Source organism: Mobula birostris, chromosome 9 (genome assembly GCF_030028105.1).
Source record: "Mobula birostris isolate sMobBir1 chromosome 9, sMobBir1.hap1, whole genome shotgun sequence".
In the NCBI taxonomy this organism is placed as follows: domain Eukaryota; kingdom Metazoa; phylum Chordata; class Chondrichthyes; order Myliobatiformes; family Myliobatidae; genus Mobula; species Mobula birostris.
The window spans coordinates 53223318-53247683 of NC_092378.1; the positions used below are offsets into that span (position 1 = coordinate 53223318).

At 38.9% G+C, this 24366-nt stretch overlaps 1 protein-coding gene across 1 annotated transcript in view; it reads left to right on the forward strand.

Moving 5' to 3' along the window:
- The window catches only part of LOC140202757 (aldo-keto reductase family 1 member B1-like), a 28908-nt gene extending 5013 nt beyond the window's left edge, over positions 1–23895 (forward strand). The window contains exons 2-10 of the mRNA XM_072268054.1: positions 4120–4287; positions 4379–4495; positions 5036–5113; positions 5317–5439; positions 5577–5683; positions 8929–9010; positions 11472–11555; positions 15132–15214; positions 23675–23895. Coding sequence (XP_072124155.1) covers positions 4120–4287; positions 4379–4495; positions 5036–5113; positions 5317–5439; positions 5577–5683; positions 8929–9010; positions 11472–11555; positions 15132–15214; positions 23675–23705 — 873 coding nt within the window. The 3' untranslated portion in view covers positions 23706–23895. The remainder of the gene's footprint in view (positions 1–4119; positions 4288–4378; positions 4496–5035; positions 5114–5316; positions 5440–5576; positions 5684–8928; positions 9011–11471; positions 11556–15131; positions 15215–23674) is intronic.
- The last annotated feature ends 471 nt before the right edge of the window (positions 23896–24366 follow it).

A 24366-nucleotide genomic window follows, 5' to 3' on the forward strand; every position in this document is an offset into this window, starting at 1 on the left:
AAAAAAGGCCAAGTTCAATCAGATGGTTCAAATTATTTGGCACTGAGGAAGCTAGGAAGAAACTTTTTTTTATTTGAGATGCTAGGACAGTATAGAACCATTTGACAACAGGGATGAAAGCCAAGAGAATAGTTTTAAAGTACATTGAGTGGATATTAATTTTAACCCAAATGATGATGGTACTGATATAGAACAATACCTGAACAGATGATAGAGGCTTGTTACACTTAAACTGATCATTTGCTGACATGTGGAATTCAAATGGGTGGATCTTTTCCTACTGGCATGGGCAAGATTGATGAAATGGCTTTCTATTCCATTAGGCTTTGGTGCTGTATGTAGGGAGGATTGTTTGTACATCGTAGATGTATCTTGCAAGAGTAAGTCATGCACAAATGAAAGAGTTGAAGAAGCAGGCAAAAGTGTAGGGGAGGGGAGTGCAGAAAATGAAGGTACAAGTATTGACTGTAATGGCAATTTATGCTGAAGAAAGGCTTAAGCCTCTGCAAATTGAACTGTGGACGTGCAGAGAGAAATATGCAAGTGGCAGCAAATAATTGTTTTGAAGAGGAAATGAAGACAAAAGATGGATGTTAGAGCCACTGAGTCTTGCACAGAAGAGCTTGGTGATTTTCTTATAGTAGCAAGCACCCCAATTGAGGCTTATCAATAGGGATGTCAGCCTTGAAAGTTGAAGTAATAGAGGAAAGAATGAAATCGAAGTGAGAAGTGTTGTAGGTTTGAACTGCTATGTGCATATACAAGCATCAAAGCAAAATTGGACAGTGTGGGAGCAAGTCAGTAATTTTCAATAAATTATTAAAAGTTCAAAGTCAAAACTGTGTTCCCTGAATTGGCAGTATAGATGAGCTATAGTGAATTGCTCTAGCTTTTGATTAACAAAATCCTTGTGTCGTGGCGGTGGAGAGAATAAATTTAGTGTGGATGTGATGTTGGGGGGTGGGGTCTTGTTCTGTGTTGTATAACATCTTGACTTTCGTTTTGAAGGATCTAATTGAAATACTTGAATAACATTGGTAGTACAGTGACCTTGGTTATATGAAAGAAATTTTTGAAAGGAATTTTGATAAGGTGTCAGGTAAAGGTGTTATGTAAGAAAGGGGTCATGAGGTTGAGGTAAATATTTTGACATGGTTAGACATTACAGAATAAAAGCTGAAGGGAGATTTTTAACAGTGACAAAAAATAATTACTGGGTACCTGTCAGGATCAGTAATTGATCTTTGGTTATTTGTTGTCTACAACTGGATACCTGATCTTAATATATGCAAGCGTACTGGTGATGTAAAACTTGTGTAAGGAAGTTTAAGTTACAAAGTACACAAGTTAGAAGAGGATACAGATGGATAGGCAAGAATGTGGCAGAGTGGTTTAATGTGAGGATTTTGAAGAAGCCACTCACTTGTAGAATGCTCAGTTTTTAGAAAAAATTGAGTGTGGTTAAGTGAAATGAGATGTTTTTGTCTGGTTAGCAAGCAATTGAATTAGTTAAGCTGTATGGCATGATTACGGTATGATTTATTGCCTGCTTATCTCAACCATATTTAGCTTGAAAGCAATGCAACAAAGGATCTTAAGATGTGTTGGGATGAGAAAGCTGTTCCATGAGGAGACATAGAGCAGAATTTTTATGATTCCAGGAAATGCTAAGATATGATTAGGAAGGAAATTGTCAATGTTGATAGGTTTTTTCCTTTGGTACTTTCTGATGGCTGGGATTACTAAATCTGAGATTTTGTTTTGGGATTAGGGACTGGCTAATGAAGTCAGCTGGAAGTTCCTCACTTGAGGATTGACTTCTTAAAATAAAAGATTATACTCTTGAGCTGTGGCTGTGTAGCTGTTGAACATTCAAAGGTTAAGATTCTGTAAGTTCCTGAATTCTATTGTGAGAGAGATGGGGGAATTGGGTGGGAAAACTAGGTATTTAGATGGCAGAACAGGCTTGGGGTCTTGCCCTACTGCTTGACCTATTCCATGGATATTGCTACAATTGCATTTATCCAGGAAAACAGCAAATACCACATATTTCACCTGTTATTAATCAGTTATTAAGGTGTTCAGGAGTCAGGTGGTCACTTGGTGATCATAGGGTGCCCAACCTCTGCTCGAATCTGGCCACAATTGGTAATTGTCAGATTATCAAAGTACTATCCAAGATAATGACACTTCACATAACTAAACTTGCTGTATCTGGTCAGAAAGTTTCTGGACAGGGCTTATGCTCAGCATATTGAGAAGGGAATGCAGTAATAATATTGCAGTTGAAATTATAAAGGTGGTCAGACTTGCTGCTGATGGTTGATGCCTGATTCTTGTGTGGCACAAACCTTACTGGCCATTTATACCCAGTGCCATTTAGGTCATGGTGGCTGTAGGCATGGACCACCTCATTAGCTGAGGAGTAACAAATGGAACTGCACACTAAGCGAATGTTAAAGAAAATCTTCACTTCTGACCTTGTGAAGAAAATGTCACTAAGCAAGCTGAAGATAGCTCTGAGGGCCTCCTGAAATGATGCTCTGGAGTTGAAATGATTAACCTCTAGCAATCAGAACCAGCTTCTTTCAGATATGAATAGAGATTGAAGAGTTCATGCCTTCATTCCCATTGATGCAATTTTATTTGGACTCCTTGATGTTGCACTTAGTCAGTTGCATCTATTGTGTCAAATCTCTTGTATTATCTCTGGAATTTGTCTTTTCCATCTTCTCTGTATTAGGACCAAGATTGTAAATTAGCTCTGAAACAAGTGGCTCTGATGGTGCAAAAGTATTGGTAAGTGGATTCTTGGAATGAAGAGCTTGTCTTATGAAGAAGTATTGAGCAGTCAGGATCTAAATGGAGGTGATAGTGAAATAATATGCTGAAGAAGTTATGAAGGTAGATACTGAAGATGTTGCCTTCTATGGAAAAACTGATTGGGCAGAGATAAAGGTTCAGAATAAGTGGAAAAACCATTTAAAATTACAATGAGGAATCTTGTATGAGGATTGTAAGTCCCTGGCATCCTACTTTCCAGAGTACTGAGAAGGTTGCATTATTGGATATGTTTAAGCCTGAAACAGATTTCTGGGCTCTGGTGGAATTGGGTTTGGGCAGCAAATTGGAGGTCAAGCTAATAATCTGGTCAGCCATTGAGCTGTTATCTTCAAATGGTGAATAGACTTGAGTCACTTTACCTGCTGCTTCTAGAATGGCACTTGATAGCATTGTCAAGGGATCCTTTTGGTACTTGGTAATGCTTTTGGTTGGCTGAGTGTCAGGATTAAGACTGTGCTAGAAAAGTTTGGTGTATGGCAGGGCAGATTTGCTGTATTACTAACAGAACCTAAAGTTTGCTGTAAGCAGTATCCTTAGGATTTTCAAACACAAAATCTGTAGATACTAGAAATCACACTCAATGCTGGATAATGCAGCAAGCTGGGCAGCATTTATGCAAAAGAGTAAACAGTCAATGTTTTGGGCTGAGGCCCTTCAACAGTCCTGATTTCACCCATTTTATGGCTTGTTGGTTGTAGTAGCAGAGACAGCCTGTTGCCTTTAGTGGTGATGATCATCCACCATCTTGATGCTCAGTGGTTGTTCTGGAGAGGTACTTCAAATAGTTCTTTTGGTTAGAGTTCAAGGCCCAGTGACTGTGTGGGGGGGGAGGGGATATAATTTTTTTCCATGTGAACTTGCATTTGGCCATGTTCTCGTCACTTGCTGTCCTTGTCTCAGTGATAAAGTTTGTGCTTTAGAGAGGTGCTGATGGAGTGACCTAGAAGACTTAACTATTTTATGGATACTTTGCATTTCAGTGCTGGTGGGATTGGGCATGTCTAGACTGGTGAATGAGTTGGAAGTCATTGTCTGCTACCACTAATGTCAAGCTTCCCAAGTGTAAATGCAGTTGTCCTTTGCCTTTTTGTCTCTTACTTGTGTGATCTTCTGTGGTAGAGCTTGGTTAAATTCTAGGCTAAAGAGGATGTTGGAAGAATGTTTTTAGCTTTGCTGTTTTGAAATGCTTAAATTTGAATTGAGTGCCATTTATATTTGTTTCATTTGGCTTTGCCTTACCATTTGAATTTTAATTAGAATCACTTTTCTGTTCAGTCTGAGCCAGGTAAAGTGATAGCAGCAGTGAAAACGGCCATTGAAGCTGGTTATCGTCACATTGATTGTGCATTTCTGTATGAAAATGAAAAAGAAGTTGGTGATGCTATTCAGGCGAAGATCAAGGATGGAACTGTAAAGCGTGAAGATCTTTTCATTGTTAGCAAGGTAAAGGATTTGGGGTGCTGCCAGGTCGCTAAAGTATAATTTAACTTTAGCAATATCAATGCACTAATGAATAGTTTTGTTTTCCTGCTAGCTGTGGTGTACATTTCATGCCAAAGACATGGTGAAGGATGCCTGTTCTAACACATTAAGTGACCTGAAATTGGACTATCTGGATCTGTACCTTATTCATTTCCCTATGGGATTCAAGGTAAACTGCCTGGCAAAACAATTTTGTATATCTTTCTCTAGGTTAATTTGCACACTGCTCGAGTTAAATTATTTGTACCCTTAGATAGCCAAGTACTCAGTGGGTTGTTTAAAATGAGTAAATTTTGGGGGTCAGGTACTGTACTTGAGGTTTTTTAACATTCATTTGTGAGAAATCTAAGCCAACTGAATTACATTGAAGTGACTCATAGGAACATTGCTAGGTAGTAGCAAGCCATACTGGAACATCGAATATACAATGCAGAGCAGCCTCTTTGGCCCCGTTAGAAGAAACACAGGACTCCTGCCCTTGCATGCCAATGTGTTCCTCTTGTTGAGTAATGTCAAGGAATATGTAGTGAATACAATTTGATAAGACTTGGACATGAAGTATATTCTGTAATATAAATGAAAACAAACCAAAGGCAAACTGGCAAACAGCTCTTAAATGTTGGCATGTATTAACCTACTTGGGTCTACATCCTTTCTCAGTAATTTAAGTCATGCTTTTTGTTCTTGTTTCTAAAATATCTCCTTTTAGGCTGGCCCGGAGAACCTTCCTCTTGATGGGAATGGGGTGGTAATACCAAGTGACACGGATTTTGTTGACACTTGGGAAGTGAGTATGTAACTGAAGAATCTTAAGTTTATTGTTACTAGATTTATCTAGAAATTAAACTTGTAATATGTTTCCTCCTTAAAGCCCTTGTTGTTAGATTGGTCCCTTGACTTTAGTTGCTTGAAACATTATTCTGGATGGTCTTCAGTCTATAATAATTAACAGTCAGATCAATTTAAATTTTAATCATTTTCCATTTACAGGCAATGGAAGACTTGGTGGATCTAAATATGGTTAAAGCTATAGGGGTGTCCAATTTTAATCGTAAGCAGATAGAGCACATCCTTAATAAAAAAAATTTGAAATACAGACCGGCTGTCAACCAGGTAATTGATCACTTTTAAAATTTGGCATTATAGAATTTCACTTATTTTCAGTATGGCATTTATTGACACTACCTTTTTCTGTGAAAATTTCTCATCAACATTGAAGTTTTATTGTGTTCTTTTTTTTGTTTTACTAGATTGAGTGCCACCCTTATCTAACTCAAGAAGATCTGATCTCCTATTGCACTTCTAACAATATTGTTGTGACAGCCTATAGTCCATTGGGATCTCCAGACAGACCATGGTACTAACGTAATTTGCTCCTATTTTAGTAATGAGAAATTGCTAATATTGTAGTTTATTTTATAAAGACAACTTTCTTTTTCAATATTTTTATTAATTACTTACATAGACGAATACAAAATACATTATGAAAACAGAAACAAGATTGAAGTGCCCCATAATTATGTATAGTAACTAACCATAATATTGAAAAGGTATATTTTATTCTAATCTAAAACAATCAAAATGCCATAACAAACCAAAAAAGAGGGGAAAAAACTGCTATTTGGTTAAAAGAAAAAAAAAATCTCTGCCATATAGTTGTAAATTCAAACATATAATAGCCATCATCATTGCTATAATAGCCAAATCGAAAATTGTGAAAGTAGTTCCAAAAAGGTCCCCATAATGTGAAAAAATCTTGTCTAGGTATAGAAATAGAACACCTAATCTTGTCCAGATTTAAACGTGACATAACATCAATCAACCAATGGACATGAGTAGGCGGAGTGGCATCTTTCCATTTAAGCAACAAAACTCTTCTGGCTACAAGAGAAATTAAAGCCAAAATATGCAAATCATTCGATTTAAGAGTAAAATCATTTCCTCCAACAATGCCAAACAAGGCAGTCAGGGTTGGGTTTAAAGTTTACTTTAAAAAGCTCTGAGAAAGTTTGAAATACTTCTTTCCAAAATTTATCAAGCCGCGGGCAGGACCAAAACATATGAATTAGAAAGGCCTCTTCGACATTACACCTATTACAGTATGGAGAAAAATCTTGAGTAAAATCGAGAGAGCTTATCTTTAGTCATATAGGCTCTTTGAACCACTTTAAATTGTAAAAGAGAGTGACGAGCACATAACGAAGAGGTGTGAACAAGTTTTAAAGTTTCATTCCAAGTATCCTCATCAATTGAAATCTGTAGGTCTTGTTCCCAGAGGTTTTTAATTTTGTCTTACGAAATGTTTCTCATTACCAACAACATACTATAAATATTAGAAATAGATCCATTATGAAAAGGTTTCAAAGTAAAAATTGTATCAATTAAGTTCTTATCTAGACATTTAGGAAATGTATGAAGTTGAGAATGCAAGAAGTATCTAATTTGTAAATATCTAAAAAAGTGAGCTTTACGAAGATTAATAGTTGATCAAATGAGGAATGACCATCTCCAACAAACAGATCTGAAAACATTTAATACCTAGTCTATTTCACTCTTTTGAAAAACTACATGGGTCAAAGAAGGTATAAAAAAATTAGAAAAAATGGGAGTGAAAAACCAAATAACCCAAAGAATTTTCTAAATTGTAACCAAATCCTCAAAAAATGTTTAACTACATAATTATCAGTTAAATTACGTAAAGATAGAGGAATTAAAGAACCAAGAAGAGAAATAATAGAACATTTATTAACAGAATTAACTTCTGAAGAAACCCAAACTGGACAGTCTTCACAATTAATGTAGTATAACCAAAACGTAAAGTGGCGTATGTTGACTGCCCAGTAGTAAAACCTAAAATTGGGTAGGGCTAATCCCCCATTTTTTTTTTTAGTTTTCTGAAGATGAACTTTTTTTAATTGGGGGTTTTTATTCTACCATAAGTAAGAAGATATAAATCGAATCTGAAGAGTCAAAAAAAGGATTTAGGAATAAAAACAGGTAGGACTTGAAATAACTAAAAAATTTAGGCAAAATATTCATCTTAGTAGAATTAATACGACCAATCAGCGATAAGAAAGGGGAGACCAATTTGATAGTACCTTCTTGATATATTCCAAAAGAGAGAGTTTTCTTTAAAAAGAAATTTGTAATTCCTAGTAATTGTTATACCCAAATAAGTAAATTGCTTTCTCAAAGTTTTAAAAGGAAGGTCAGAGTTGACTGATACCAAATTATTCAAAGGAAAAAGTTCACTCTTATGAGGATTTAGTTTATATCCTGAGAACTGGCTAAATTCAGAAAGTAAAGAGTATTGAGGGTAGAGAGGACTCCACATTAGAGATGTAGAGCAAAGGGTCATCAGCATAAAGTGACAACTTATGAGTGATACCCCTCCTTAAAATACCTGAAACGTCAATGGATTCACGAAACACGATGGCTAAAAGCTCTAAAGCCAAACAAAAAGCAAAGGACTCAAAGGACATTCTTGTCTGGTTCCACGTTGGAGATTAAATAGTTTGGAGCTCTGAGAGTTAATAAGAACCTGTGCATTGGGAGATGAATAAAGTAATTTAATCCATCGATTAAAACTTACCCAAATTTAAATTTTTCTAATATTTTAAAAAAATAATTCCATTTTACCCAGTCAAGGCTTTCTCAGCATCCAAAGAAATCACGCATTCCAAAGTTTCTTTAGAGGGAGAATAAATAACATTCAGTAAACAACGAATGTTAAAATGAGAATAATGATTTTTAATAAATCTGGTCTGGTCTTCAGAGATCTTTGCAAATCTTTAGAAAGAGTTGTAGTAAATTTCCAGTGTAATCTGGCCAACCTCTTGACATGAAAGAATCAAACTGCAAAGCTGTGTATCTTGAGGACACATAATGGAAAGACCATTGTCCTTCTCTATTAAATCTAAACAATATTATTACTGTTTCCCATGTGCCTACCTGACACTGTCTATCTGATTTGCCATATTCTTCAAAACCTGATCATCCATTGATTCATCCTTGGTACATTAAGAAATAATGTATTTGCAAAAAATAATCTCTGCTTTGCTCTTATTAGATGATGAATTTTTGAGTAATTGATCCCTAATTTTTTTAAACCATGCTACAATTTTTGCACACTTATTATTGTCACTTGTACTAAGGTATAGTGGAAAACTTGTCTTGAATACTAATCATACAGATCAATTTGAGGAAGAACAAGGTAAAACAATACAAAATGCAGAATAATGTAACTCCTAGAGAGAAAGCGTAGGGCAGACAATGAGGTGCAAGATCATAGGTAGATTGTGAAGTCGGGTTTATTTTGTAGTACTAAGGAACTATTTTATAGTCTTACAAGAGCAGGGTAAAAACTGTCCTTGACTCTGGTATGTGCTTTCAGGCCTGTGCTATCTTTTGGCTGATGGAAGAGGGGAGAAGAATGTCGAGAGTGGGTGTGACCTTTGGGAAAGTTAGAGGGTCTCAAAATCAATCTACCTCTGTGCTAAGCTTCTCCATGCCACTTCTACTGATATGCATCATATATTGCTGCTGAAAGTTCTTACTAGGAGATTTTGCACAAGTAATTCCGTTTCCTTTCATTAATTTCAGGGCAAAGCCAAATGAACCCAATCTCCTTGAGGATCCTAAGCTACAGGAAATAGCACAGCGCCATAAGAAATCAGTTGCACAAGTAGGAACTTTTCTTATTAAATCTCTGCAGCAGTGTCAAATTCTAGCTTTTTGGTTCATTACGTGTAGCTGTACCATGTGTACTTTAATTTTATTTCAAATACAATGGATTCCATTCGGACATGTTGAGACCAGTATGTTTTGGCCCAGTTGAGTGGCTGCCCCAATTGGCAGAAGATTCATGGAAAAGTTAGGTACAAAAAAGACCAAGTACTGTTTAACTGAAGAATAGATTGTGTTTAAATTAAATACAGAGCAAATTAGGACACTACCACTACTTTAAAGATGGAGGAATTCGTCAGTGTACGCTGGCATGTTCTTTGAGCAAAATCAGTGCAGACACCTATGCAGTTAATGGACTGCCTTCATTGTCTACCTGCATGAAGCAGTGTTGTAATCCAAATAATTTCCTGGCAGCCTGTGTAGTCAAGCTCAGGTTCAATTGTGTCATTCTCATCACTTTCCTAGTCTTAACGTTCCCCACTTGGTGTTCTGATATAATGCTTTCAATGATTGCATCCTCCAAATCTTCATTTTCTTTAGAATATTCAAGATGATTGTTGATGCCTTCAAATTCTTTGTAGTTTCTAACTTGAAGTAGTGAAATCATTTCCTTTTCACTCTTAGCTATTTCTGGCATCTCTAAGCCTGAACACTTGAAACTACATTGAGCAAAACAGTTCTGAATTGTCTTGCTTATTTCTTGCCAACTTCTATTGACAAATTATACTGCCTGTAAAAGATTAAACTTTGCTCTCACTTCCTTGGCTATTGAAGATGTCATTGATTTTCTTCAAATTCTTTAATGTGTTCACTAACTTTAAATTTTTTGATTCACATATCTATTGGCTACACCAAGGATGTTGTATTGTCAGACAAATTCCAGAAGGCTGTTTCTCAAACATTCTACACTGTAAAGAACTATTTCATTGACATTACAGATATTGTCTGTAAAATTACTGAATTTGAAGGTTTGTAGATTTCCTCGTTTCTACATATGCAACATCAGCTTTGCGTTTCTCACCATGTGCTTTCTTTAATGTGCTGACATTTCATTGAGATAACCAGCCATCTGTTCATTTAAATTCTTCGTTACCCAGCTTCTTAGCTACTCCCTCTGGCTTGTCTTTTTTAACATTTGGTCCTTTATCATGCACATCTTGTCCAGTTATAATGGAAAACCATTGAGAGCCTCCAACACCTTCACACATTATTTTTGGAATGCTCCCTTTCCTTTTTGTCATGCCCATTCTTACAGTTTAACTTGCTGATGCAGTTGTCAATTTCGGCACTCAGTTATCTCTGCCAGCCAACAATGAGTGGTGTTGGGTGGATGGGTTTTAATTTGGTCTAGGTAATTTTCTTCGGCTATTGACAAATCTGTTGGTGCTTATTTGGCAAAGGTCTCAATTTTTTTTTAAAAGACAATTAGACAACTTTTTAAAAAATCATCAAAAATTGCTGCATTTTGAATCTGTCCATTCAAGTGGATAACATAACATCACACAAGCATATGTAAACTGGTTGTTCCAAGCACGGTGAAGTCTTAACAGTGACAAAAGCGCCAATGACCAACCGTCTGCTGCCTAATTAAGTGACATTGTGTCCCAAATGAATTAAGGGAACCTTGGCTACTTCCTTGATTTAGTTTTTGTTCATTAAGTGTTGTCCAAAATAAGTGGCTTCACCTATTAACTGATGGCCCGATTAACCAGAATCCACTGTTTGAAACTTTTTAATGTAACTTCCGAAGAACTGATTCTTGATTTTCTTTAATATTTTGATTATTCATCTATAAAAGCTGTAATTCAAATCTCATTCTGGTTAGTTCACTAAAGAAGAGCTCCATAATTGGTTGGATACATTGGGTGAATGTTTATTCTCCTTCCAGTACCTTACCTATTAGTGTAAAAAGTTTGGAAGGATGGAAATCTGTTCTTTAATTTAGCATGTAACTTTTTTACAGAAACTACCAGGTTTAGTGTTGTGCTTGGCACTTCTGGTGGTCTGAGCAAGAAAGGGGTAGGTTCTGTCTGATTTGTTGTCAGCAATGTGCTTAGGGCCTTGACTAAAGCTGCTTTCTGCTCAATGGATGGATGTCCCACTTTTTAAGTTAACACTGCTTTCGTTGTTCCTGATTTGTTAAATTGTAGCGTCCTACAATTTGAAGGAATTTTGGGGCTGAATGGCAAGTTTGGAGTTCCTGTGTACAAGCCCTCGTGTTAAAAGGTATTTCCAACATTAAAGTTCAGCAGCCTCTTCTATGACCTGGCTAGTTTCCTTTTAATATAGGAAATCAAAGTCACTTCCTCACTTGGAATCTCACTTTGGAAAATCACATGGTCGGCATTCCAAAACATTTGGCCAATGGAACCCACCCTATATTGAAGCAGCAAATCTGCAATCGTCATTAATATTCTACAGCAGGCTATTGGCTCTAACTATAGTGGATTTGGTTTCAGGTTTTGATCTGGTTCCAGATTCAAAGAAGGCTGGTTGTAATTCCAAAGTCTGTCACTCCAGAGCGAATTAAGAAAAACTTTCAGGTAAGTAAGATTTGAGGTGTTGTGTCCTGTACACTTCCTGGCCTGTTTCCTCTTTAACTTGTGTTGCAGTTCCCTGGAACACCTGCAATTACCCTTCTATTGCTGGGGACTTCTTGTGGTGTGCTGCTGTTTTGCCATTTTTCTTCCTTTTGGTATAACTGCTGGGTGAGTGTGGTTGTTTGAGTGCTGTTAAGTTAGCTAGTGCACGAGTATGCTGGTTAGAGAGGGAATGTATTCCAGCTGAACTGAGTAAATCAGTTTTTCCTATGGGTCACTCCATTGTTTTCAAGGTGTTCCTAGGTAGAGACGTTATCTGATAAGATGAGCATTTCTTAACTGCATGACCATAGGCTGATGGCCTATGCTTCCTGAATTTTTGCTTTTAAAGTCACCTCTTGTCCAGTACACCTCAGAAGATAAGTAGGGTTGTTCATTTGATTCTTAGATCTGCACTTTTTTGTGTGTTTAGATTAGCACTCAAACGCCATTCTCATTTTGGTGTGTGTGGGATGGGGAGGGGGGAATGAGAGAAAGCTTAAGTGAATAGGTTAAGTTGGGAGAGTTAAAGTGACTAAATTTTAGGCACTTTTGTGGTGGGTCCATAATTGGCTTCTGTGAAGTTCTACCTTTGAACTTGTTTGTAAACTACTATCCTGAGTTTTGTTAATTAGGATGACTGGCAGTCTCCATTGAAGAATTATGCTTGTCTGGGGTAGGTAATCCATTCTATGCTATTCTGGTATTTGAGAGGTAACATCTAGTTTTAATTTTGTAATTATGGTCTTAATGGCTATTTTCTAGAGCAAAATTTGCCACATGCCGTATCTAGGTCGCTATGTGCTGTATTGGGCCCTCGTGTGTGTTGTGTACACTGTTGCTTTGTAATAAACGCCCCAATTGTAGGTTTGTGCTTATTTCTATACCTTGTCAGAACTTTAATGTAGGGAAACTTTTAAATATGGCATCTGTTGAAGAGTTCATTAAAGCTCCTTCTCAGGAGCTGCTTAAGCAGTTTACAAAAGATCAACTTTTGCAGCTGGCCTCTGGTTACAAAATTGAGCTTACTAACACTGAAAATGGTTGAAAGGAGTGTAAAAATTGTCATCAGGTAAGTGTTGATAGACACTGGGGTTCTTGAAATTAGCTTCCCACCCCTGCCGGATGCCCAAACCTATTCCTTTGTCAGAGGCTGTCATTGAGTTGCGGCTAAACGAGATAGATAGTGCTGCAAGAAAAGCAATTAGTGGACAGGCACAAGGAACACCAAATGCATTTAGAACATGAACGTTTCCTTATGGAATTGTAGTTTAAGAAGTCTCCTAGATTAATCCTTCTGTATTTGATGTAGGTAGCCATTGTAAGGAAGTTCTACCATTTGCAGAGAAGGATGCCAAAATACTCTCATTTTGAATGTGTGGCTGCCACTTCAAAGTAGCCTAAACGTGGGTAAAGCCACGGAAGCCTATTCTGCTCCAAGCACTGAAAAGAGCTCAGATTATGATGGGGGTCAAAGTGGCTATCTTGAAATCTTATGAATTAGTTCCTGAGTCTTATCGGCAACACTTTATTAGCTATAGCAAGCTTGACAGGAAAACGTGTTGAGTTTGTCCTGGTGGGGAGGGGAGAGAGTCTGTTTGACCAGTGGTGTTTAATTTCTACTTGAGCTAAAGAACGACTTCGTCAGCTCACCATGCTTGAGGAGTTTAAGAGCCTGTCTGCCCGATGTTGTATCTGTCTGTTTAAATGAACAGAAGGCATCACCCCTTGAGCAAGCTGCCATATTGGAAGATGAGTATGTCTTGACCCACAAAGTCGGTGTTATCTGTAAACAGCATGCTGGGGAAAAAGGCCTATCCTATCAAATACCATCTTTAAAACCAGTACCCCACCTCACCCTTGACTAAGAATTTTACATCTGAGAAAGCTACATTCCACCGTGTTTCTACTGCAACAAGCCTGGTCATCTAATTACTGAATGCTCAGTGCTTAATAAAAATCAGAAATCTGTGAAGCCTGTAACTTTTGAGAAAACTGTAACAAATTCCTGTCTTCATTTGGTGACATCTCAAGCAAGGAATATGAGTTGGCTGGCTGGCTCTTCCTAATGGATATTTCATTTCTCCTGCCTCTGATCTTGAGTCAAAGCAACCCATTAAGATCTGGAGGAACAGAGCTTTTCAGTCTGATTCTCCACGATGTTTTGCCATTGAGTCTGCTTTGGGTTCAGAGACACTTGTGAAAGAGTTTGGTACAGGTTTTTTATCCATGCCTTTGCATAACTTTTGTCTCCACTCAGGTTCAGTTTCTGGTGAAGTTGTTGCCCTTTGTTCCCAGATACCAATTGAAGGCATGTCTTTCATTCTAGGGAACAACTTGGCGGGTAGTAGTGCTCCCTACTTCTGAAGTAACCTCTAATCCTGTGGTGCAGATCAGCTTGAGCTGACTATCCCAATACTTTCTTGTTTGTGTTACTACTTATTGCAATGTCTAAGAAAGATTAAAGCAAAGGCAAGAGCTCTGACAATCTCCCTATATTGCCCTCTGTGACACTTTGATGGCCTAAGGTGATGTAGATCTAACAGGGTTTGGCCACGAGTTTCCTCTTGTGAACAGCTAGTACTTGAACAGGAAAAGACCCTTCTGTCTCCTCTGGAGAGGTGGTCTCAGAGGAGACAATTTAGAGGCTTTGTGTGGTTATTAGCAATGGGTTGATAGTGAGAAAGAGGACTCCAAAAGTGTCCGTTCAGGACAATTTGAGTAGTGCCCTGATGTTTACCGATCGGACATAGTGCATTTGGCTCACAATCATAACCTCGCTGATTATTTGGGCACTAGGAAAACTCTTGTGCACTTGGACATTTCTTCTGGCCTGGTGTGAGGCCTGATGTAGCACAGTACCGTAAGTCATGCCAGGTGTGTCAGGTTGTTGGTAAGCTTAATCAGAAGATCCCTGTTGCTCCTCTACATCATATCCCTGCCACTGGGGTAGCTTTAAATTGCACCAGAGCAAACTTATTAAGGATGAGGTTATGTCCTGTACATTTCCTGGCCTGTGTATCTTCTTTAACCTGTGTTGCAGTTCTCTGGGACGCCTGCAATTAGCCTTCCATTGCCAGCACCAGCTGGGGACGGCTTTTAAAATGAGGCCACTCCCTCTCCCTCTCTCCCATTCTGCAGCCACATCACACATCACCCTTCTTCCCTTACCTTAACAAAAATCTTCTGTTTTCCTGTCGTGGCCCAACTCCTTTGTGTTACTTCCTGAGCCAAGGTTGTAAGAGGGGGTAGGAAGAGGAGATCAAAAGATGATGCATTGCACCAGCTCATACTTAATTTAGTGCTTATTAGTGCTTTTTTTTTAGGGGTGGGTGGGGGGGAAAAAACTAAATTTATGATAGTTAGCTTGAGGCTTCTGATTTGTCTGTGAAAGATCAAATGCTATAGTTACTTTTCAGCCCCTTGTTAAATCCCAGCTGAAAAGCTCATGGAAAGATTATTTCTACATGTCATGTATGTCATTTCACCAATCTTTCACTGTTTTAATTTCACCATCTAAATGTGTTTCTGCTGTTGCAGGTGTTTGATTTTCAGTTGAGTGATGAGGAAATGAAGAGTATTCTTTCATTCAACAGGAATTGGCGATGCTGTCCAATGGAATGGTGAGTTGTGTGCACGTGTCCATTCAGGCTGTGTAGCAGAAGTAAAAGCTGAGCATTGTTTTTCAAACATTACCACTTCTGCTATTTTTTTTCTTATGGTGGTCAAGCCATCGAGATCGAAGAGATGGAAATTTGCTGTTTTGAGCCTAGACTCAAATAAGTGTGCTTGACTCTGATCTGCCTGCCTGAACTAATCTATTTTGAAAGCCCGTTAATAAAAGCTGATTTGTCCCCAGTAGCACATTACATGAAGAAATAAAAGAGAAGTGTTTGCATTACTTTGGCCAAGAGTCCTTTACTGGTGCCAGGCTGACTGGGTAATATCGGTCCTTAAAATCTACCTGCGAATTCCGCTTATGTTCCTAGATCTTGAATCTTCTCTGTACTGATGTTTTTCCACATTCTCATTTTTCCTTAGTTTTTATTTTGGTTCATAAATTAGAGATTTTTTTATACCTGCTTTTTGGCTCTATTTTTGAAAGCTACTTTTCACATCTTGCTGTTCTCATGGAAAGCTTTGACCAATGAACGTCTAGAACTTCTGATGTGCATAATAGATTTTCCAACAGTTGTTGCATGGCTTTGACTATTCCACTTGTGAGTATGCTGCAATTCCATTTTGAATAATTGAACAGGCAATGTGTTCTGTCTTGAGTTACCAGACTGTTACTTTGCTTAACTATTTCTTAAGTGATGAACTAGAATAGTATTGAAAAGCTTCCCATTTTTCTAAATGAAATTACAGAAAACAAACAATCCAGCATTATTCAACCTGTTCTGAGTGCTTCGAATAATTTGATACTTCTGCATGTTCACTCTCTCCACATTTGAGGTTTCTTTTAAGACAAAGATGTCATGGGTTTGAAGTAACGCTGAGCAAGACGCTGAAGCTAGTGAAATTTGGTAGCAGGTGAAAGGAACTCAAGGAAAAATATGCACATTGTTAGATTAGATTAGATTTTGAGGACACGCAGTCCTCTTTTATTGTCATTTAGATAACCTTAAATTCAAGCAAGATGAAATGATGGGAAGAAATGAAACTATTATAACAGTAAAGGTTGTATATGATTTGTGCCTAGATGAAGGTTAGAGCAGATTAACTGAAATGTAAGCAGTTTCAAGTGATGTTTGAGGTTAAATGTGTAAGCTGCTTAAATCTAATCTTGATGAAATGTAGTTTGTGTACAGTGTTTATTTTGGTGAGAATAATGTTGGAAATTTAGGATTAAGTTTGACCCAGAGCTCAGTAATTAGCTGGACGGAAATTGTGCTCCTCCAGTACTTTGATTCAGTTCCATTCTCTACCATCTCAACCTTTCCATTATCTGCCAAAATTCATGTGGATGTGGAAACTGCTTCTGTTTGAGTTCCTCAGTCATATCATCCAAAACATAATCGTATTTTAAAAAGGAGTTGATCTTCCATATAGGATTAAGAACTCCTGTCATGACTGGCAAGGCAAGAATAAAAACAAATGTGATTATTCCCACTGTTGAATAATCTTCATGTGATTTGATTTAAGCTCGCACCTTAAGAATAATTACATAAAAGGGACAGAAAAGCTGGCATCTCCTGCAACACGTATTTCATGAATGAAAGAATGGTGCGTCAACTGTTAACTATTTCCAGCACTTCTGTCCAATGTGGTTCTGGTACCACCATTTTAATCCTGTAATTGATGTGCAGTCTACAAAACTCTGAAACCATAATCCCGGACACTGTAAATTGTAAACTAGCAGTCATGATCTTTCTGAACAGTTACTGATTTATTGTGGATGTTGCTATCATTTATTGTATGTAATTGTCCTGAGAAGGTGGTTCTTGAACCACCACGAACTCCACAATTGCATGATTTTGACACCTAACTGAAAGTGATGTCTCCAGGATAAGATGGTAGTTGTGGAAGGGAGTTTGCAGATGATGGGCACGTGTGTTGTCAAAGTTCACCTAGATTACTGAAGTTACTTGTTTGAAAGGTCCTGATAAGTAAACCTTAGTGCATTCAATGGATCTAGTTAATTTGCATAGCATCAATTGATGGGAGCTGTTAACAAAGGGATTTAGTTAAGATGAGTAATTTTTGTTCCTAATAATCATGAATGAGCTCATAATTCGGGCAAATGGAATATAAAAGCAAGGATGTAATACTGAGACTTTAAGACATTGGTGAGCCTCATTTGGAGTATTGCAAGCAGTTTTGGGCCCTATGTTCAAAGGATATTCACAAAAAATGATCTGAGGATTGAAAGGCTCAAGTGTTTGGCTCTGGGCCTGTACTCGAATTCAGAACAATCATGATCTCACTAAAACCTAATGAATGTTGAAAGGCCTTGATAGAGTGGATGTGGAGAAGATGTTTCCTACGGTAGAGTCTAAGACCAGATGACACGGCCTCTGAATATAGGGATGTCCATTTAGAACAGATGAGGAATTTCTTTAGTCGGGTAGTGGTGAATAGACAATAGGTGTAGGAGTAGGCCATTCGGCCCTTCAAACCAGCACTGCCATTCACTGTGATCATGGCTGATCATCCATTATCAGTATCCAGTTCCTGCCTTATCCCCATAACCTTTGATTCCACTATCTTTAAGAGCTCTATCCATCTCTTTCTTGAAAGCATCCAGAGACTTGGCCTCCACAGCCTTCTGGGGCAGAGCATTCCATATATCCACCACTCTCTGGGTGAAAAAGTTTTTCCTCAACTCCGTTCTAAATGGCCTACCCCTAATTCTTAAACTGTGGCCTCTGATTCTGGACTCACCCATCGGTGGGAACATGCTTCCTGCCTGCAGCGTGTCCAATCCCTTAATATTATGTTTCAATAAGATCCCCTCTCAGCCTTCTAAATTCCAGAGTATACAAGCCCAGTCGCTCCAATTGTTCGACATATGACAGTCCCGCCATCCCGGGAATTAACCTTGTGAACCTACGCTGCACTCCCTCAATAGCAAGAATGTCCTTCCTCAAATTTGGAGACCAGAACTGCACACAATACTCCAGGTGTGGTCTCACCAGGGCCCTGTACAGCTGCAGAAGGACCTCTTTGCTCTTATACTCAATTCCCCTTGTTATGAAGGCCAGCATGCCATTAGCTTTTTTCACTGCCTGCTGTACTTGCATGCTTGCTTTCAGTGACTGATGTACAAGAACACCTAGATTTCGTTGTGCTTCCCCTTTTCCTAACTTGACTCCATTTAGATAAACTGCCTTCCCGTTCTTACCACCAAAGTGGATAACCTCACATTTATCCACATTAAACTGCATCCGCCATGCATCTGCCCACTCACCCAGCCTGTCCAAATCACCCTGCATTCTCATAACATCCTCCACACATTTCACACTGCCCCCCAGCTTTGTGTCATCGGTAGATTTGCTAATGTTATTTTTAATTCCCTCATCTAAATCATTAATATATATTGTAAACAGCTGCGGTCCCAGCACTGAACCCTGCAGTACCCCACTGGTCACCGCCTGCCATTCCGAAAGGGACCTGTTAATCGCTACTCTGTTTTCTGTTAACCAGCCAATTTTCAATCCATGTCAGTACTCTGCCCCCAATACTATGTGCCCTAATTTTGCCCACTAATCTCCTATGTGGGACTTTATCAAAGGCTTTCTGAAAGTCCAGGTACACTACATCCACTGGTTCTCCCTTGTCCATTTTCATAGTTACATCCTCAAAAAAAAAAAAAAAAAAAAATCAGTGAATCTATGGAATGTTTTGCTACAGGTGGTTGTGGAGGCCAAGTCATTAGGTATATTTATGGCAGAGGTAGATGAATTCTTGATTAGTCAAGACATGAAAGGATATAGGGTGAAGGCTGAGGGAAATGGATCGGCCTTGTTGAAATGGTGCAGCAGACTAGATGGGCCAAATGGCCCAATTCTGCTTCCATATTGATAGATAGATATACTTTAGTGATCCAGAGGGAAATTGGGTTTCATTACAGCTGCACCAACCAAAAACAGAGCATAAATATAGCAATACAAAAACCACAAACAATCAAACAACAAAATGCACACTATGCCAGATGGAAATAAGTCCAGGACCAGCCTATTGGTCTTGTGATGTAAATAGAGAATGTTCTGTAGCATCCATAAATTGGCTTGTAACCTGGAAAGATATTGAGTTACAAGATGTTACTCTGTTGGAGGCTATCCAGCTTCTGACCTATATTTGCAGCTATACCTTCTAATGTTCTTGGTCCAGTCAAGTTCTGGGCCTCTGGACTGTAGAGAGGAAAGGCTGTTGATCAGTGAAAATTGCAGAAGTTTAAATCCCACAAGTCTGGTGATTACATAATTAGTTGTGAAAACACACATTTGTCTAAGTTGGCACTCCAGCTGGTGTTGTGGATATTGGGGATTTTTGCTTGGCTAGATGTCAAAGTACAGGAAGGTGTTTAGAAGGTAATGGCTCTATCTGAAGTGCACTTGATACCAAATTTGCCAGGCTGTAATTGCTTAGCTTAGTCTTGCTGATCTTGAATGAAGGAAGATTTCCTTTTTGCCCCCCTCAGCAGCCTGGGATACATTCTGTCAAGCCCTAAAGATTTAGCTGCCTTTAATTCCACCAAGATATACCTCCTTGCATTCTCCAACCACAATGCCCATCTCTACCTAGATTACTTACCTGTATTAATTGAAACATCACCTATATCTTCTGACTCCAAACCTATCTTGTCCCTATTCTTCCCTGATTATCCTCTTGCCTTTAGTTTTTAAATATTTTTCTTCAATTTTCCCCATATGATGCTCTTTCTCTCAGGTCTTCCTTAGTTCTCTAAGTATACTTTGTATATTTTCATAATTTTGAAGAGGTTCTCCAGTTTCAGCTCTCCATAGTTGCCAAGCTTAAACCTTAGTTCCATAATGCTCTTTGGAGAGAAAATTGCACCGTGGCCAAAAAGTGACTCTGAACTGACCAACTTGACTTAGTTTAGGCCATTTGAGGAATGACATTAAATGTCATTATTGCCAACAATGTATCCTAGGAATGAATGAATCAAGACCATCTCCAGCTCAGCCACCTAGGGCCTCACCAATGAGGGGGTGGGATGAAGAAAACAAGTTCAAATTGATGGTCATCTGACTATATATGTACAACCAAATGAAACAATGTTCCTTGGGACTGCAGAGCACCCACACGTGTAACACACACAGCACAAACCAAAATATTGTACTATAAATAAGTTTAAAATATAGTAGTGAAGTGCAGCAAAAGTATGAGTGACGCCACCTCGGTGGTGGCAGAGTATTCATTAGACTCAGCCTGATGGAAGAAACTGTTACCCAGTCTGGCAGTCCTAGTCCTGATGCTTCTGTTCCTCTTCTAGTTGGTACTGAGTCAGAAATTGTTGGATGGGTGGTAGGGATGGATCCTCAATGCTTTAGGGTCCTTTGTCAGCAGCGCTCTTGGTAAATGTCAGAAATGGGGATAAAGGAGACCCTGATCCTCTTTGAAGCGGAGTGGTGGTCACTATGGAAGAGGTAGCACGGCAAAGGTTAATTAATGTCCAAGCAAGGGTAGATTGCAGACGTCCAAAGAAAGAGAGCATAGCTTCTATTTGCCCAGCAGCAGAGTTGGAACTAAGGGAATATTTCAATGGAGCTTTGGTTAAGCCATTCTTTATTAATGTGGGTGACCTTGACTCCCCTGATGCCAAATTGTCCTGTCCAATTTTGCCTTCAAAAGTTGAAAAAGCTGTCATTTAACTAAAATGAGGCTTTTAGAGCAGTGAGTATTGCTTTTGAGGTTTCAAATCTTCGAAGGGTGAAACTTCTGTTTCCTAAGTTACTGATATTTGCAATTTTAGGATGAAAACAAAGAAACTGTTGTCAAAAGCTCGTTTCCTCCTTCTGTCCAATAATAGCTTCTTGCTGGAAGATTTGTACTAAATTGTGTACAAATTACATTTTCAACTACATTGAAGCTGCTTATTCAAGTGTAAATACCTCTAGCATCACCATATAACTTCTGATACCAAATTCTTGTACGTTTTGGCTTTTCTGTATCTGATTTGTCTTTTGAATTCAAGGTGCAATTTTCCTGATTCTGATTGAGCCTTGTGGATTTAATCTGATAATGACATGCAGTTGCTTGATCTTTTCAAGGATTTCAGGTTTCCTGGCCCCCATCATATTTTTTACTATGTATGTCCAGTCCCTATACACCTCCATCCCCGACCAGGAAGGCCTCAAAGCTCTTTTTTTCTTTCTGGACATCAGACCCGACCAGTTCCTCTCCACGATTCGCCTCTGCCTAGTGGAACTTTTCCTTCTAAGTAATTTCTCCTTTGGGTCCTCCGACTTCCTTCAAATAAAAAGGGTAGCCATGGGCACTCACATGTGTCCCAGCTATGTTGCCTGTTGGCTACATGGAACAGTCTGTGTTGCAAGCTTAGACTGGTGACTGTCCTGCACTTTTCCTATGCTGCATTAACAACTGCATTTGTGCTGCTTTCTACACCAGTGCTGAACTCGTCGGTTTCATGCACTTGGCATCCAACTTCTACCCGGCCCTCAAATTCACCTAGTCAATCTCCAACATTTCCCTTCCCTTTCTCTATCTACAGTGACAGCTTATCCACCAATATCTATTATAAACCAACAGACTCTTACAGCTACCTGGACCATATCTCTCCCCATCTTGCTACTTGTAAAAACGCCATCCCCCTTCTCTCAATCTCCCCCACATCTTTCAGGATGTGGCTTTTCATTCTAAAATGAAGGGTATGTCCTTTTTCCAAAAAAAAAAGGCATCCCTTCCTCCATCAACGCTGACCTCAACCGCATCTCTTCCATTTCATGCGCATCAGCTCTAACCCCATCCTTACGCCACGCTACCAGGGATAGCATTCCTCTTTCCTCACATACCATCCCACCAGCCTGCGTGCCCAGCACATAATTTTCTGAAACCTCCCCCACCTCCAACTGGATCCTATCACCAAACACATCTCCTCCCACCCCCACTTCCTGCTTTCCGCAGGGATTGCTTCCTGTGCATTCCTTTGTCCCTTGTCCATTCGTCCCTCCCCACTGATCTCTCTCCTGGCACTTAGCCTTGCAAGCAGAACAAGTGCTTCACCTGCCCCTACACCACCTTACTCACTACCATTCAGGGTACTAAACAATACTTCCAGGTGAGGTGACACTTCACCTGTGAGTCTGTTGGGGTCATATACTGTGTTCCGTACGGCTGGTGTGGCCTCTTGTATATCTGTGAGACCTGATGTAGGTTGGGAGACTGCTTCACTGAGCATCTATGCTCTGTCTGCCACAACAAACGGGATCTCCCAGTAGCAACCCGTTTTAATTCCACTTCCAATTCCCATTGCAGTATTTCCATCCATGGCCGCCTCCACTGTCAGGATAAGGCCACACTTGGGTTGGAGGAGCCTTGTATTCCATTTGGGTAGCCTCCAGCCTTATGGCATGAGCATAGATTTCTCAAACTTCTAGTAATGCCTCTACCCCCTCCTTCACCATTTCCCATTCCATTGCCGCCCTCTCATGTTATCATCTTACTTGCGCATCGCCTCCCTCTGGTGCGCCTCTTCCCTCCCCCCCCCCCGCCCCCATGGCCTTCTGTCTCTTTCACCAATGAACTTCCTAGCTCTTTGCTTCATCCCTCCCTCTCCAAGTTTCACCAATTGCCTGATGTTTCTCTCTCCCCTCTTCAGCTGGCCTGCTGAATTCCTCCAGCATTTTGTGTGTTGCTTAAGTTTTCACCATCTGCAGACTTTCTCTTGCTTGTGACATGCAGTTGCTTGTCCATTTCATAATTTTTGCCTTTCACCTGCCACTTTGGCAACCAATCTTCCTTTCAGCCAAAAGTAAAATCAATGGAAAATGTGCAGAAGTACAAGCTCATTGTAGAGAAAAATGTCTCTGACTGAATTGCCGAGTATTTTTATATCCTTATCAAGCCCAATTTGTACACTTCCGGTCCCTTAAATGCTTCTGACCCAAATTTAACTAAAAATATGCTTGGAAATGTAGCAAAATTTTGATTTTAAAAAAGTTGAGGAAATATGAGACTCCAAGCTGTTACCTTGAAATCCACAAAAGATCAGCTTTTAACGTAGCTTTTTGTAGAAAGGAATTGCAATTATGAAAGTATGCTGTACATGTTAATGGTTGTTAATTACATTCGAAATACAAGAGTACCAATCATTTGGAACAGTGCACATGTGCTTTACCTTGGAGTTTGTGGGTCTGGTTGGAGGAAGGGTGGGGCATTGGCCAGTGGAGTGTGCAGTGTGCTGGAGTTGGCTATCAGTAGTGCCTGGTTCTGAGGCAATGGAGTTGCAGTAAATGTCTGTGCAGAACACTAATCTGAATAATGTTTATGGCTAAAGTATAAAACTTAATAAAATTGCAGGCAAGTTATCTTGGCATGTGTTGGTGTTTATATGCCTGCCTTTAAAGTGGGATCTCTAACTTTTTTTTTCTTTTTAGGTGTGTTAACCACAAGGACTATCCTTTTTGAGATTATGAACTAACTGCTTCAAATGGAACAAGCTATCTGAAAATTAATAGCTCTCCTATCTGTAGACCTGGAACAGCAGAATTAATGTGATATTTTGAAGAATAAGGTCTTTAACTACGGTGATGTGCTTTAGCAGTGTAACTTTCTGATTGCATCAATGATATGAATAAACATTCACAAGAATTTGCCACTCTTGCTGCGATGCCTCTATTTTCTTTCTGTGCAAATCCAGAAACAATTTTCTGTTCTTGGCTTCAGAAAATTTGCCTTTACCTAATTACTAAAAGTCTGATTGCAGGAAAAATATTTTCACAGGATTTATGAAACCAATTTACAGTAGACAAATTTATAATTCTGAAGTCCAAATCTTCAGTATCACCTTGCAACATGATAGTTCTGTTTAGTGTTACATTTTAAAGGTTGTAGTAATCCCAGAATAACTTCATGTAACTACTTGTTTCTTCAGAGCTGGTTCCATTTGGTCACAGAGCTTGAAACTGCTAAATTGCTCACTGAAAGGAATATAAGTTTGACATGAGACACATACCTTTGAATGTGTGCAACTTAGCAATTGAAACTATCAAAAATTCCAGTAATAGATTATGCTTTTTGTCCATTGACAATTTTTCACTCAAAACATTTGCTAGGAGTTTATCCCATT